The sequence below is a fragment of the Capra hircus genome, chromosome 21 (assembly GCF_001704415.2).
Source record: "Capra hircus breed San Clemente chromosome 21, ASM170441v1, whole genome shotgun sequence".
Taxonomy (NCBI): domain Eukaryota; kingdom Metazoa; phylum Chordata; class Mammalia; order Artiodactyla; family Bovidae; genus Capra; species Capra hircus.
In genome coordinates, this window is record NC_030828.1 from 43,568,490 (window position 1) to 43,585,946 (window position 17,457).

The 17,457-nt window shown below is 40.5% G+C and overlaps 1 protein-coding gene across 5 annotated transcripts in view; it reads left to right on the plus strand.

The window, feature by feature from the left end:
• NPAS3 (neuronal PAS domain protein 3) overlaps nt 1-17,457 on the plus strand; it is a 959,897-nt gene that overhangs the window by 827,205 nt on the left and 115,235 nt on the right. For all 5 annotated transcript variants that reach the window (XM_018066431.1, XM_018066432.1, XM_018066433.1 and 2 more), the window contains one exon: nt 4,073-4,247. In XM_018066431.1, coding sequence (XP_017921920.1) covers nt 4,073-4,247 — 175 coding nt within the window. The remainder of the gene's footprint in view (nt 1-4,072; nt 4,248-17,457) is intronic.

Consider the following 17,457-nt stretch of genomic DNA (forward strand, 5'->3'; position numbering starts at 1 on the left):
GCAATTATCCTCCAATAATTTGTTTTTTAATGTAAAGAAAAAAATCCTATCTTTAGCTAAATTCAGTTGACTTCTACAGAAAAAGTTATAGGTCTCAATATGTATGGCAAAAATTTGGAGGGAAAGAGTATATTCGAATGCTATATTATAATTCACTTTAGAATAGAAAATGTTATAATAATAATACCAGAAATAATAAAAGGAACCAACCTAAACTTGTCCAAATCAAGCACAAATATAGCAAATTTTTAAAGCCTAAATATCCATCTTTTATTAATTCAGCAAACATTTGTGATTGACCTACTATGTATAAGACACTAATCCCAGTTGTCAGTGGGCAAAAATTTTGAAGAGTTGGTAACTGGAAATCTGGAGTACCTAACTATAGTAATATAGGATAGAAGCCCTGTTAATTTTTTTCTGCTTCAAGCACACAACGAAGTAATGTCTGCTCATCAAGTAAAAATCCCTAGTCTTAGTTTCTACAGTCTATTTTGAGGCACATAATTTAGTGGCAGGTGAGTTCCAAGTCCATCTTGCCAAGGCAATCTTCATAAGAGAGAGTAACAAGTCACACAGGGTTTAGTTTAAAAAAAAAAAAAATGAATGAGCCAGTAAGGGTTTATATAGCCTGCCCACTAAACACCTGGGTAAACTTGAATAAGCATTTCAACTTCTCAAAACTGGGAAGTTTTCCCCTATTAAATAAGGGAGGTATCAGTAGATTTAGATGTCTTTCAGGTCTCTTCCAGCCCTAACATCTAATTAAGTGAAGTGAAAACACTATGAGAAATGTTGAAAGTGATAGACAAATGTGATGATAATGATGACTCAAGGCCTATATATAAGTAGACTTCCGTCTATCCCCACGTCTACTTCAGTTTAGTACACCTGCTTTCATGCCTTCTTTTGGCCCAAGAGTCCGATGGCAGAGCATCGTTAGCCCAGGGGATTGCCAGTCTGCTTGCTCTCAGCCTCCTCCCTCCACGGCACCCAGTGTTTTCCCCTGAACAAAAGTGTTCTCTCCTAAATAAAAGGCTACAGGACAGAGGAGCTCAGTTATCCCTGTTCAGCTGCTCTGACTGCAGAGGTGCTACCAGAGAAGCGATAGGTTGAGTCAAGCCGCCTTTAACCAATGACTGGCCTTTTGTATATTCGAATTCTTCTTCTGTAAAATAGGAACCATCATACCAGTTCAACAAATTGTTATGAGAATTAGTCAAAGAAAGTATGAAAGGTACACGCGTGTAGTGGTAGGTAGTTGCTAACATTGTTATTGCTATAGTCGAGGCTCAGAGCACACTGTCTGTACCCTGTGCCGAATAGAGATGTTCCAAAGTGACCACGCAAACCCTAAACAATTCCTCATCACAGCTGCACAGGAATATATGTGCCTGCCATCCATTCTTATCCACCAAACAGCAGCAACAAGAGCAGGCATTTGGTAGTGCTTATTTATCCCACAAGGCAATTTCCTCTGCGTGGTTTCATCGGATTTTCGAATTTAGGCTGTGAGGCAGGTAATGTAAGTCTTGTTTCCATCCCAGAGCTCAGGCCACTGCGTTGCACCATTCCACAGTGGTGCCATCCGTGTGGAATACAATGTGAGTGGTACTTACGCTTCCCTAGAGTCCTGCAGAGCAGCAAGACTGCCACTTGCAGAATAGGAAACTGAAGCTCAGAGAGGTTAAGTGAGTTGTCTGAGGTCACACAGCAGAGGAGGAAAAGATTCTGATCTCCAAGTCAATTTATAACTCCAGCTATTTTATGCTTTCCCCTATACTGTGTGGCCTTTATCACTGTCCATTCATGAAGACTATGACAGGGTCAGACTTCTCCACCAAGATACCCCAAAGCATCATATAGGATGGAGGGACTGGCACTGAGAATGTGACCCTGTCACAGACCTCGAGAAACCGAAGGAGAGTCTTCCCTGTGCCATAACGGACCATCAGTCTGGCTCTGGATGTGCTATGCTCGGGACATCATTTTGTGGAAAGAAAGCAACTGCACGTCTAAGGAAACCACGCTGTGGAGACAGCGGGCTGTGCTTCCTCACCATATGACTGGCTCCCATGAATATTCAAGACCCAGTGCCCCTAAAAAAAATCCATTACACCTCCCACCTGTGTTGTCATCTTATCACAATCTGGTCTATGCCAACAGGCACACTGCGGTATTAAAGAAGGAATCAGAGTTTGAGAAAAGTGACAGAAATAGTTATTCAAGTGCTGCGATTGGACGCCACGCAAAATGAGAGTGACTTCCTCGAACTCGCTAATCCCCAAACAAAATCACCATCAAGAAATATTAAAGCACACATTTTATTAGTTTCATTTAATTTCTTAATTGCTCAAAGTCAGTTTACCCATTTATTGCTGTGTGAAATGCTTAGAGGCAAGGCGCACATTAAAGGGATTATTTCCATGTAATCCCTCCCTCCCAGAGGGTAGGAACCGCTCACTTATGAATCCTGATTTATGCTCTGTAACAGTATCAAAATGGAGGGAATCGTTATTGTAAAATGATAGAGTCAGGAGTCGGGTAATACAGGAGAGTGTAATTTAATAGCAAAGAGAAAGTACCTCATTTTCGGTAAAAGTTATATGCGCCTGTTTCAGGAATAGCTATTAACCAAACTGAATTTAGCCTCCCATTTTTCTGGCTCTACTTCTGTTAGTTGATAGATGTTGAAGATGTGTCGACTGTTAAGATTTTAATCAGATGGTGTCTGGGAGTTCGATGTGATCATTTTACCAGGGCTTGGAGTTCTGGGGATAATAATCGCTCTGAACATTCCGCTCTCTGTGACAATATGCCCACCACCAGCACAGTTTTCCTTTTTGGCAGGAAAAAGAGGGCAGGCACTCAGGGGAAATTTGGAAGGATGCTGCAAATGATCCAGGAAAGGCGAGTGAGGTAGGAAACAGTCTAGGTAAACATCCACCAAGAAACTAGCGACAGTCTGAACTTCTGGCAGTTTCTGTGGTGCATCATAGCTGGCCTGAGACCATTAAACTCCAGAGGAATGGGAAAGCCATTAGTGACCCGGGAAAGAGCTTTTTCTTGTTCTGCTGCTAACTCATCTCTTGCTGTCACAGTACCTATAACCAGCTACATCATTTTAGGACCATTATTGCTATTCTTGGAAAGAAGTAAGAGTGATAGCATCAGAAGGGTACAGAGGTAAGGCCAGTCCTTACCAGCGACTTCTGCCCCCCTTAGACAGCACATACCCCAGACAGCACTGCAGTGAGCAGGGTGCTTCCATTCCAGGCTGGCCCTCTTCCAATCTTTGATATTCATTCTCTACCTTTCATGTCAGCCTCCTACAAAGAGTATACAAAATAAAACTTTTTCTTTAAAGCCCTCAAGGAGATTTGTACCATGTATTTTATTAGACTGAAGGCAAAACACGCTGATAACAGCAGAAGAAAAAAAATGGCTGCTTCAGACCCCAGCTGACCTCTTTTGCATGGAAAATTCTCCATATGATTACAGAGCTAATGAGTAATATTTAATGAAAACATTAGGCCTTTGCATATATTTGTAAGCAGCACTTCTTCCATTTAAATTTACATAGAAATAAGCCAATGTGTATAAATATGCATCCTGGAACTCTGTGTATTTTAAGGAAAATCCTCTTTGGCTATCTCTGGCTGTTTCTATACAAAGCTCAAACTTTTCAATAAGAAAACAGTGGAATTCAGTCAGTCATCCGGTTGACACCAAACAGGCAAGTATTTGGTGGTGCGTGAGTAAAACAGCTGAGCTCAGGCAGACTCATCCTCATTTCACAGAATATTTTGGCTTTATGCAAACAACAGTGTATGAGAAAAAACTGGGCTAAACATGCTAAATAAATATGCGCGGGGGTAAAAAACAATAACAACAACAACTTTCAATTTCAAGAATCCTTAAGCATGTGAGGGTAAAGACTCAGGACAAGAATCGTTTCTGGAGGCTTCATAGAGTTCCTTTCCTGCTCAGAAGCTGAATCGCAGTGGGGGCTGGATTTGAAAGTGCAAAGCCTGTGACAACTTTCTTCTCCCCTCTTCCCCTTCCCCTCTAGGTGGAGCTGACAGGCAGCAGTGTCTTTGACTATGTCCACCCCGGGGACCATGTGGAGATGGCAGAGCAGCTGGGCATGAAGCTCCCGCCTGGGCGGGGTCTCCTCTCACAGGGTACTGCTGAAGATGGAGCCAGCTCAGCATCTTCCTCCTCCCAGTCGGAGACCCCCGAGCCAGGTGGGACTTGCAATCCCAACATGAGGGTTGGTGGGCAGGACCTTTGCCAATGATTGCACTCAAGTTGCCAGTGTGAAGAGACTACAAATAGGTCTAATGGTATTTAACAATTCCATGCAGCTTTCTGTCCTGGGCGGTAATTAAGTAAGGAAGAGATTTGAAAATAAGAAGACATTTTAATAAGTATAATCCAGCGATCTAATTTCAGGTGAACAAAATGCACAGAAGGTACCAGTTCCTTTAGATTCTTTTTCAAATTAATGGAGGGAAAAGGTTCGGATTTGGAAAGCCCTCTGCCTTTCATTGTTACCATGGCTAAATGTAATGCATTTATTTATTATTCAGCAAAATCGATGGCAAAGACTTTTGAATATTAGCTTGTGGAGAATTAAAGGTATTAGGGGCTTGCAGAAATCTCAGTTTCTTTTTCTTTTTTTTTTTTTTTTTAAACATCAGAAGGTACTTGAAAGATGTGAACAGATAAATTAAGGCTAAAAAGAAAACAGAAATGGCTACATTTTAAACTGCCTTTCCACCCTCAGTATTTAATTAGATCAATTGTATAGAGGAATGAACAGAGGTGACATTCCTCATTGGGATTCCTTCCAGGACTCTTATAGACTTTGCATTCAGAATGTTCCCATTTTCATTGTGTTGTACTGATGATAATTTAAGTATTAGGGGAAAATCCATTTATAAATTAAACAAAATGACTTGATATCCATCAGTCCCCTAGTTCATCAAGCTGTTCAAACACGGGGAAGATTGGCTGGTCGGCCTGGGTCTTCCGAGAGCGCTGGTAATTAGATCTGCGAAGGATTTATTCTTTGCTGATTGGGGCTTTAAATTAATTGAAGTTCCACATTTGTGGTTTTGTCCTTTTTGTACTTTTTTAGAGGAGATATTTCATATTCTTGTGTGGTGGAGTGCTTGGCCAAGCAGCAGTGGTTTAAATGTTAATTTTTCTCATGAGAAGTTTAAGATTTTTAATGAATCAAGGCCTGATTTGAAGTGCAAAGTTTTATTTGCTTACTTGGGAAATTATTTTTGCCCTCTAAAGATGTTTGTGCTTTGCTTGATATGTTGTTTTAAAACAGATTCACAAAACAAAAGCATTTTGTGAAAGAGAAAAAGGAAAAAAGAAAAAAAAACACCCTACCTTTGGATTAACCTTAAAATAACTCCACACACTTCCAAGAAAATAATTTGATCTGCTTAGAAATAATCACAGCGTGTTTGCTCACACAGAAGGGAAAATATATGTTTACCTCTTTGGGAAATATGTTAAGTCCTTCTAGAATCAATGTGTGTTTCCCCATTTAAGTTAACTGAAGCTTCTAGGGCATTATTTTCTAGCTTTTGAGTGGGGATCATTCCTTCTCCAGTGAGTCCCATCCATGAGAAAAGAGTATTTAAGACTGCTCCTTACCATTTAAAGATAAAAATAATTTTGTTCCAGAGGTCAAGGGAGTCACATACTCTTGTCCCATACCTCACTGATTTCACTGTAGACAGTGAGATCACTGGGCCTGCTTTTCAGTCATTAGAATGTTCATATCTGGGTATATTTGAGAAGCAGTACGTGAAAATAGTTTTCTACTCCATTCTGGAGTTACACTGGGAAACCACGGTTGATCATGATTCTTAAAACACTCAGTATGTAAGAAATCAAGTTTATAAACCTCAGTATGAACAAAGACCTTGAAAAAGTGGGCTTCGTTTCCCTGAATCACAAAGCCTCAAGTTAACAAGAGTCTTCAACAGTCCTTTAATCCAACCTCCAAGTTATGCAACCATCCTTTCCAGCAAAACCAACAGATGTTCTTCTAATCTCTGCTGAAACTCATTCCTAACAAGAATCTATGGAACATACAAGGCTTCCCACTCCATTGGTGAGCAGCTCTGATAGAAAGTATTCCTAATATGGAGCCAACCTGCTGCTGCTGCTGCTGCTGCTAAGTCGCTTCAGTCGTGTCCGACTCTGTGCGACCCCATAGACAGCAGCCCACCAGGCTCCCCCGTCCCTGGGATTCTCCAGGCAAGAACACTGGAGTGGGTTGCCACGTCCTTCTCCAATGCATGAAAGTGAAAAGTGAAAGGGAAGTCGCTCAGCCGTGTCCGACTCCTAGCGACCCCACAGACTGCAGCCCACCAGGCTCGTCCGTCCATGGGATTTTCCAGGCAAGAGTGCTGGAGTGGGCTGCCATTGCCTTCTCCTACTTTGCTGCAATTCTCCTCCCCTGCCCCTACCCACCCCAGGTCTGCCCTCTGGGACATTTCAGATTGACACCTTCCTCCGCTTCACAGCCTCTCAAATATACAAAGTCAGGTTCACCAAATTCTTCCTCCCTCCTTCCTACTCCTTTTCAAGTCAAACTGCCCTCATTCTGCAAGCATTATTTAATGGCATGGTACTAAGACCCTCACCATCCCAGCCATCCTCCTGGCTGTGCTTCCATTAGTTGGTGGCCCTCTAAAAACAGGGTTCTGAGAGCTGAGTGAAGCCTCTAGATATATTGTGACCAGTACAAAGCAAAGGAACTGTCCCCTTTCTCAGTTTAGGCTACTGTACTGTTATTCAGTCCAGGGTTGAGGTAGGTCCTTTTGGCAGCCAGATCCCACTGTTGATTCATATTGAACTTGATGTCTTCCCTAAACACATGTTAAGGGTGACTTGTCCCTTAAAAGAGAAGGAAAAAAATAAATAAATCCACAGCCTATAAACCAATTCTACTAGGAAATCCAAAATTAGAGTCAAATCAAACTGGTTTAAGATTAAATATGAAAACTCTGATAAACCCCATGCCTGCTGAAGCACTAGGATGTGCTTCAGTCTCACTTAGTTCAGTTCAGTAGCTCAGTCGTGACTGACTCTTGGTGACCCCATGAATCGCAGCACGCCAGGCCTCCCTGTCCATCACCAACTCCCGGAGTTCACTCAGACTCACGTCCATCGAGTCAGTGATGCCATCCAGCCATCTCATCCTCTGTTGTCCCCTTCTCCTCCTGCCCCCAATCCCTCCCAGCATCAGACTCTTTTCCAATGAGTCAACTCTTCGCATGAGGTGGCCAAAGTACTAGAGTTTCAGCTTCAGCATCATTCCTTCCAAAGAAATCCCAGGGCTGATCTCCTTCAGTCTCACTTAGCATCCTTTAATTCTGGCTATCAGAAAAATAACTAACTCCTTTAAAGTGACTCTGTCAGTTATCCTTAAAGTGTAACTGAAAATTTACCTGGGTTTCTTCCCCTCCCCACCCCCAGCCACCCTAACAGATATAATGGAAAACCCTGCTTTGCACATTGCTTAACAACTTGGGCTTGTTAGCAACAATCTCATAGGAACTGTCTCTTCCTTGCTGAAAAGTGTATTTCTCACCATTAGAGAATGTTGAACTGGCTTTGCTTTAAAATTCTCTAGTGTTGGTTATTTGCAATCTTTGGCTTAAAAAGGCAATTAGATAGACTGCTCAAATACTGAAAGGCAGTGTAGGATGCTACCTTTAACTAAATATCTTCACTAGCACAGATCATTGCTCCAGGGGAATTACTTTAAAAGTCCATGTCAGGCACTACATCCCAAAGCTGCTTATGTTTCTTAAAAGCTGAAAGAATTTTAACAAGATTTTCTAATTCTTAATAACACCAAAGAACATTTTTGAAGACTGTTGTTCACTACATCATAATCTTTTCAACTCTGATGAAACACTGATTCTTGCTTAAATGGTAGTGTAATTTGGTTGGAAAATGGATATCAATATGTGGTGATTATGAAAATGAAGGGACTAGTAGGTATGGAATTTTTCAGGAGCCCTGATGTGTTCAGTGTAGCATTACTAAGTGACTGAAATCTAAATAACATTTGGCATTATAATAAAAAGGAAATAAGTGACTAAACCAGCCTAAGAGGCAGTGATCCTGTGCCATAATAGGAATTCTATTTCTTTGAACTGCCAGTCCTGTGATTGTCTTGTCTTAAAGTAATCTTAAGATAATGAGGATAAAAAAAAAAAAATCTGTTGATGGGACAGCAAACAAAAATAAATATTTTATATGTATGCACACTCATTAATAGTTTAATATGCTATAAATATGATATTTCTTTTAGGGAAATTTTAAGGCAGGCAGAAGAGAAATAAACAAGTGTCTACTTTAAAAAGTTCTCGGGTGCCTCTTTAAGGCTTCATCCAAGCATTCCTGAAGGGCTTGCTCTGTCCTGTCCACAGCCTTTCCTCTGCTCCTGGGGGGTTTGGGGTAGTGGGGGTGGAGGGGGGCTGGGAAGAACTTCCGGAACATGAGGCTTACATGGCTCAGTCTGCTTTTGTAGTTCTGTTTGTATCTTTTCATCACTCTTAACAATTAGCTATAATCCTGGCATTATGAACCTTATCCTTTTTTTAAAAAAATAAATTTCAGTGTCACGTATTTTATATGCTTCATAAACAGAAAAGCAGCTCTTTCAAGAAATCCTGGAGGTACTTGAAAAATCTCCCTGTTTGGAAAGCAAAGAGTTTCTATTCCTTAGGTCGGGCCATCAAATTGCTGTGTTTTACTCCCTCCTTTTTCTTGTTAAAATACCTTGATATTTTTCCAGTTATAAAATTCATGCCCATTGTGAAAAAGTTCCGAGAATGCAGACAACAAAGAATAAAGACCTACCTACCCCTACCCTAAAATAACCACTGTTCTTATACACTGGATATCCTTCGAGATGTTGTTGCTGTAAATATGTAGACATATATAGTTATGTGGTGGGATTTTCCCTGTTTGACTAAAATAAAACTGTAACATACATGCCTCTAATAGCCTGCGTTCTCTCACTTAACCTCACAGGCCACTTTCTCTGTCATGTTCCTCGCTTTAACATAGAATTTCCCTTCTGTCTCCAGTGGTCTGTTTCCTTCTAACAATCAACTCCTAGCCGTAGGACCACTGTCAGGAGTAACATACCTGGGTCATGCTTGGGAGGGAATTCAGCCAGGACCAGAGATTTTGCTGCCCATTGAATGGGTGCAAGCTCACAGTACTGTACCCAAGTTTAGACTAGACAAGTTAGCAAAATGTATGAGACAGTACTCTCAGTGAAAAGACTAACTACAGCAACATCGTTAACCATCGGTTGTCTACAGGGAAACTTGACTGTGTTCTGTCTATAGTTTCAGCACATCTAGACTGTTAAGATAATGATAATATCTTAATGATGGTTAGCAGTATGATCTCTATGCTGTTACGCCTACTCTACGACGTCCTGAGTATTTTAAAGGCAAGCAAAATGGAAGCAGTTGCATGCCTACCTGAATAGAAATAATCTGTATTTTCTACATATGCCCCTGCACTATGGGAAATTCGATCAGCTCCCATATCTGCAGGAACTCAATTCCTCTGCATTCATTAGATAATTTTCATAATACATGATATAATTAAAAGAAAAAATGATTAGGAATAACAATACAGAATGTAAAAATGTATCTGAGGATCAGATCAATATTGTATTTCCAAAGCTGTGTAGATATGAGATATAAGTATCGTTTTATGGGTGCACTATTTTCCATCTAGTATAGTGTTGGGTTGAGAGGGGATGGTTCTCTGATTTTCTTTTTTTTTTTTTTTTTTTTGTATTGGTTTAAGTTTCCTATCAATGAACTGAATTTCGAAGTCAGGCAAAGGAAACCATCTAACTAACCCCACATCCAACCTCAGTCCCCAGACAGTGGGACTGTATCTACGGCACTTTCTGCTGTACTGCAAATGTCAAACAGAAGGTGTAATGGATTTAATATTAGCGCTGGCCAAGGTGCTGAGGGAGCTGTTAATAATGTCACTCCAGTTATTGATCTGAAGCCTTTAAAAATCAAAGAAAAGTGAGAGATCCCCTACTGGGGAAAGGCACACAGTGACTGGTTTTTATTGCCAATATATTTCTACATATAGAGTGGCAACTTTCTGGAATTATGTTATCACCATTCATCTCTGTGAGATTTTTGGATTCATTATATGGTAAGATAATATCATGGAGACCACTCTGCATGCTAATGCTAAAAGATCAGGCCAAGTTCTTTTAGACATAAATAGAGCTTGGTCATTTGTGTGGTAACTACAATATTCAAGTTGTCAAATGATAGGAGGTGTATTAGCACTAGATTTATTCATGATGACAATGTTGGATCCACAGGAAGTGTAAAATGCGAACTATGTCGTCGTGAGGATGAGCTGTCCTCTCCTTTGGCCTTTCTAAAGCTCCAGCTACAAACCATGCAAGGACTCACTTGAGACAGAAATGAATTCTGTCCTTACAATTAGTCTACCTTTTTCAAGAAACTGCTAATCCTTCAATCTGAATGGCAGTTTGTATGCAATGAAATCCCTGCTTTCCATAGTCCCCAACTAATAAATGAAATTAAAATGTATAATTTATGTTGAATGTTTATCAAACTGTAAACACACATTTAATGCCTTTCCATATTCATACAATATAAGCAAAAATAAATCCACCAGACAATGTACTACGGTTATCTCTGATGGATTGAATATGAAATGCATCTCCACTATAGCTGTAGCAAAGATCAAGACAAGTTCATGATTACCTCTGAACTGGCCTGACTCCTATTAATACCTGTATGCACATGTTTGTGTCAAATCTAATAGTCAGAAAGCAGTCTAACAGAAAGGAATTCGTTCCATAAACCAAAGCGATCATCCTGTACTGATAAACTCAGCTTTTATCCAAAAATTATGTAGGCAAAATGATGCATTTTCCTTAGCAATGCCATCCTTATTTTGAAATGAAATAGAAACTATCTTTTGCCATTCCTGAATGAAGATGATGCATACTCTCCAAACACAAAGCCAGTACTTGTTACAGGGACTGCCCTGCCAAACTGAGAATTCCTCTTTTGCCTCAAGAAAAGATGTAGTACCACCTCTTCCTGCAGGAAGTAGGCTTTTCTTAGATGTCTCCTCTATCCCCAGATAAACTATACAGCTGCCACAGAAGAGAATACATTTCTCCAGTGCTTTCTAGTATGCAAGGCCTAGGAACACTTAGAACCTTCATTTGTGTTTGCTCCCAGTTCTGTGTACTTGTCTGTGTATGATGAGAATATTTGCAAAGCAACCATATATGTACTTCTAGGATATTGCCTAAGGGAGCTAAAGAAAATAAGGGAAATTTCCCTCCTTCCCACCAGGGTATGCTGGCCCAGCATCCCTTCCAGGCCAGCTCCCAGAATGCACAGCTGGAACACAGGGCATCCTTGGGGTCTTGACACTCCAACCTGTGAAAGATCCGTGTTGGTGACTCACATACCTACAGAAGGGCAGCCTCCCTTTTGTTTCCAGAAATGCTAGATGTTAGCCTAGTTGTGTATGCCATCCTGAAACTAACGTTCTCGTCCAAAATTTAGATCACAGTGGTAGCAACTCAAAAAACCGCATTAATCTAAATTAATATAATGGTATTTACAGAGTAGCAAATGGTTTGTTCAACAATAGTCGTGTAGGCCTCTTATCAGAATACACAATAGATTCACTCGGCCTATATGTGCCGTATTTTCCTAAACCTTCTATTGAAGGTTCAGAAAATCAATTTTTTAAACCCATTATTTTTAACAGTTGTTTTATATAGCTTGCAAGGTCATAATTTTGACTTTCCTTTCCCTATGGTGATAAGGGGTACATTTCAGCATTTCTAAAATGAAAGCCAAGACAAGTTGTTAATGGATGATCTTTCTTCCCCATTAAAAAAAAAATGTGGCTGTTTTTATCATTGGATATTAACAAATTAAAGATTCTATTTCTATTACTCTTGCCTTGAACAAAGCACAAGTTATTTGCTTTTAATACATACAACTGCACAGAAATTTCACCCCTGTCCAAATGATACCATTCTGAATTCTTCATCTCACCAAACAGCAGACTTAGGAAGGATCAGTTACCTGGCATTGACTGAGCTTTGCAGGGTGCACAGATCAGAAGAGGCAGAACTGGCTGGAAACCATTTCCACCCCTAGTGAGCAATTTACTCATGATTGCTTGGGGAAAATACTGGAAATATTGCTTCTGTGTAAAGTTTGCAACTTCCAGTTGTCAGCTCTTTGCCAAGCAGTTATTCCCAAGGACAGTTTAAGAAGCAAAGCCTACTCAGGCCACAGTGACAATGGCTAGCATTCATATCCTGCTTGGTGTATGGAGAACACAGAAACCACTAATTATAGGAGTTAATTCACACCCTAATCCCTCTGAGCAGATCAGTGTGTTATCCTTATTTTATAGATGGGGGAAAGTGATGGAAATTCTAAATGGCTTGCTCCAAACCACAAGTTTAGTTTAGCAGCCAAAATGAGAGGAAAGCGTATAGTATTAGGGTTGCACAGGTGAGAAGCCTAGGAATGAGATAGAAAAAGGAGATAGGACCCTAGTAGGTACAGAACTAGAGGAATTTTCTCCAAGGGACTTCTAAAGTCCAGAGAATAACCTAACAATCCCCTTACGCACATACATCATTGGGCTAAAACATCATTTGTTTTCAAATATAGTCTCTAACTGAGGATTAAAAACATCCATCTAATCCTTTCCTCTTCCTTCATCCCTACATTGAAACTCCTTATGCCACAATGAACAGTAGCATCCGAATCAATTATGGGCAAAACTCAGCCCTGCGTCTCTTGGTTCACCTTAGCTACGTGTCTCCTTAACCAGGAGCATAGCCTAAATTGTCTCTGTGTTTGGTCTCTGCTCTGCCTTTAGACAATGCAGGGTCAGGATCTACGCAGCATCTTCCTTTCAGAACCAGTCTGCCAAGGCAAGCAGGAGAAGAGCAAGAAGTGCAATGGGGTCCATTGGAGGTCAGCAGAGCCTCCTCAAGGTACCTTCTCATGAAACAATTGTGGTTTCCTGGGACCTATGGGAAACATCAACCCATCCATTAATTAACAAAACCAGCCTGAGAGAGGAAGAACTTGTGTGTTTTCTCTAGTTGTTATTCACTAGAGTAAATTCAAGACCCATCTGCTAATCGGGATTGTGTAGACTATTCAATAACCATTCACTGCGTGTTTGTCATGTGTCAGACATTAGACAAAGCACTGAAGAAACAAGGTGAAGTTCCCTGCCTTCCAGGAACTGACCATCATATGAAGAGTACAGATCATTAACACAGCGCAGGAGGGTGATGATGATGACAGTCAGAGCAAGGTGGTGTGTGATAGGGTAGCGTTGTATTATAAGCTACTGCTGTTGGCTGTCTTTTCAGAACTATTTGGGTTTTAAACTTAACCCTGAAATTAACAGCCCAGAAACAATGCTTCCTTGGGAGCAAGGTGCTTTGACATGCCCAGGCGTATACAGACCCTGACTCTCAGGAACTTTGATGCAGACTGTTAAGGGCTCTTTCCCTCTTTGTTTGTTTAATTAGCCTTTTTTAAAGCCTGCTATAATTCCTATCTACTGATCTTTCTGGCTCTATAGGAGTGTTCTGAAGGGAAAGTGAATCCAAACTGCCTCCCTTCCACTTATACTGTGCTGATTTCTAAACTGATTTCCACTTACACTGTGCTGATAACTAAAATTCAGGAAATGCTGGCTTTGGAAAATTAAACTCTTTTACCTTCTACTCAAGGTAAAACTTGTTGCAAATATTCTAATAACATTAATGATGATATTAATAGCTTGTATAATGTTTACCTACATATTCCCACTACATGAGTGGCCATGTTTTAAGACATTTATTTCTCAAAATATCCCTAATTAGAGAAGGTAAATGGCTACCCTACACCAGAGTCGACGGTGGCCCTGGGATTTGAGCTCAGGCCATGTGATTTGAGTACTCTGCTAGGTGCTTACCGAGAACACAAGTGGAAGAAGACACGACACGTGCCCTTAGGTAACTGATCATTGTCGGTAGAAGAAAGAAGATGACAAGAGAAGAAAGAAGGATGACCCTGCTTCTGTCCTCAATGAAGACATAAAATCGGCAAGTTGTGTAAGAATTCAGGGAGAAGCTAAATGACTGTGGGTGGCTTTGATAAGGAGGTCAGACCTTCATGAAAACCAACCCAAGGGCAAAGGAGGTAGAGATGATCTTCCAGGAGCCTCATCTCAAGGAACAAAGTGGGAGTAAGGATGCTGCATTTAGGAGGCTGGAAGGAGCCCTGTCTTCCTCCTGGAGGCAAAGATACATGTTTTTCTAGAATGCAGCCAGAGCTTGGAGCAGCCAGTATACCAGGGAAAAGCATCTGAGATGGGCGTTATACATTCTGAGTATAACTCATCCAGCAGAGCAGTGACCCAGTGAAAATATTATTTCAAAGCTTATAAATACAAAAATAAAGTTTGAATCTGGAAGGCTCCTCCCTTGAGGGTCATGTTATACAATACCTATGCCCTCTGAATCCCTGCACAGCATAACTACTAATATTCATTGAGTGGTTGCCAAGTATCAAGCACTCTGCTCAGACCATAATATGCACTACCTCATTCATTCCTCACAAGGTACTAGGAAGAAGGCACCATTATTTTTCCCATTTTACAGATGAAAGAACTGAGAAGAACATTTTTAATTTGGAAAAGACATACAGTTAGCAGCTGGATAGCCTAGGCTTTGAAATGAAGCAGCTGGGGACACTCTCCATCCTTCCTAGGCAGCTCTGTTAGTTTTCCTGACGTTATGCTGATTCCTGTTGACTGGTAACTTACATTGACTGGACTTATTCCCTAAGCCTTTATTTTTGCAAGAATAAGAAGGATGTGTTGAATAGAGCAGATTTAAAGTGAAGGAAGCCATCCAAGGGGCCATTTCTTTAATCCAGAAGTGAGTGAGTAGACTTTGAGAAGAATTATTGCAAAGGAAGAAGTGACCATTTAAAACTAAGATAGAAGACAGAAAAAGGTAGAAATACACCTTGTGGTCAGTCTTTAGCCAGGAGCTAATGGTTAATAGTCTAGAAATTATACAAGTCTCAAGCTTTCACATGATTAGGATTAATGACACCATCTGTCCACTCTCATTCTTTGTATCAATTGGCAATAAAATCTGAAAATATTCAAAAATTACAAAATTACATATGCTATTTATCATCACACATTAAGATGCAAATTTCCTTAGGGTTCAAAGCTGTTCCTTTTTATAGTTTATGAAAATATGTCATGTGCCTTTGGTAAAAAAAAGCCTGCTGCTCAGTGCCTCTCACTTGTCAGGGGGTGTCCTCTCCAAATAGAAACATGAGTAAAGCATAAGGTGAAACTGGTGACACAAAAAATTAAAACTCTGTGCTTTCCTGTGTCCTACCGTCTCTTGGTTGACATCGCAAGAGTATTAAAATTATCTATTAACTCCCTTCCCAAATTACTGCTAGTCAAAATGAAATAGAAGTTGATTGAATTGATAATATAAAAATGAATTTAAACTGTAACCAGTATTTAGGGCAATACTTTCCATTTCACAGAAGTAATACAAAAGTGTAAAGAGAACAAAAGTGCAATCATCTAAGTATGGAAAACATTCACTCATTTCCTCAAGCATCCCGTCATTATTTATTGCATGACCATTGAACAAGCTCAGTCCTAGAGCCTGAGATATGATAGTTACTAAAAAGGTCCTTGTTCTCACAGAACATACAGTCACATAAACCACCTGACCAAAAGGATTTCAGTTGAAAAAATTCAGTTGAAAGATTCAGGTCTCCACTTCATAACCAATAGGTAAATCTTTACATCAGGTTGTAAGGGACCCGTTGGGCTGTCTCTGTTTTTAAAATGCAGAGTTGACACAGATTCTAAGCCAATACTTCCAAAAATGCATTCTTTATCATAACTACCCTGTGAGATGCTCCCCATGACCCCTGGCAAAAGAGCAAAGGAAAAGAGCTTCATAGCACATTGTCTCATTGACTATTAACAATAAATGTTAACTTAGTGAAGATTTGAAATGTGTGTGATCAATAAGTCTTTTTTTTTTTTTGGTTTGAACTAGCCTTTCCCCATTTATTCAGCTATGGAAAACATGTTTTTAGAAAGAAACTCCTACAGACACCCCAGAAACACATCATGATGGCCTCGATCTTGTTTCTGATCCCCAGAAGCCACTCCTCCCATCCACACCAGTCTCTTCCAGGGCATCCCTTGCAGGCAGGATCACAGTGTGGCTTCTCAGCTCAGAGGTTCAACTATCCATTGCCTCTGGTCACTCTCCCAAATGGCTCTCCTCAGTCTTCAGGGTACCCTTCAAGCTTTCCTAAAGGGGAGCTCCTAGATGAATCTAGTAATTAACTGAAAAGACAAGACCTGTCAGCTCCCAGTTTCACAGTTTAGAACTCCAGGCTTTGACTGGCAGGTCTTGCATTCCTCTTTCCCCCTGTCTTCCCTATTCTTCATTTAATAAGCAGAGCAAAAGCCCAGATCTCTGGTTTCCCGCTCGCCAAAGCAATACACCAACAGATTCTGGTGTAAGGGTGCGGTTATGGCTGCCCAGAGTTCTGCTCACTGCTCCCCTCCTAACCTTAGCCAGCTACCATTGGTGTGGAAACAAGAACAAGAGTGTGGATTCAAGAACAAGCATGTTAGGATGGCGGGACAGGAGACCCAGTGTGGTGGTGGTAATCAGTCCCTACACTACTTTCTCTGATTTGTAGTAGCTGCACTGCCCATATTATAGATTTTAAAAATCTACTGTCTGGTTAACTTTCAGGTTACTCAAATAACTGAGAAATGATAATATACAAAGATGACAGCACTAACCCAAACTGCAGGGTATTCTTTTTATACTATTTCTGTAGCAGCCACAAATATAGAGAAGTGCACAGGGTCCTCCTGGCTCTGTCACTTGTGAGAAATTTGACCTGGATCAGGTTAATTAATTTACATGTGCCTCAGTTTCCCACTGTAAAACATTGGCCCCTCTAGTACAAGTTTGGAGAATAACGTAGGAATAATCACCTGTTGGTTTTAACATCATACGAATTAACACTAACATTCCTTATGGGGTCGTTAGCATATTTTAAATACTTAGAACAATAGCAGGCATGACATAAATGTTCTGAGTGTTGTCATGATTATTCATTTTGTTGAGCCAAGCATTCTCTTATTACCGAAGTTATTCCTTATGGAAAGTCTGGCCAGGGCTGAGGTGACACAGTTGACTCCTGCACCAACTTGCAAGGCTTGAATTTGGGCTTCACTGTCACAGAGGAAACTGTTCCCGTTTCCTCTCTTAAAGAG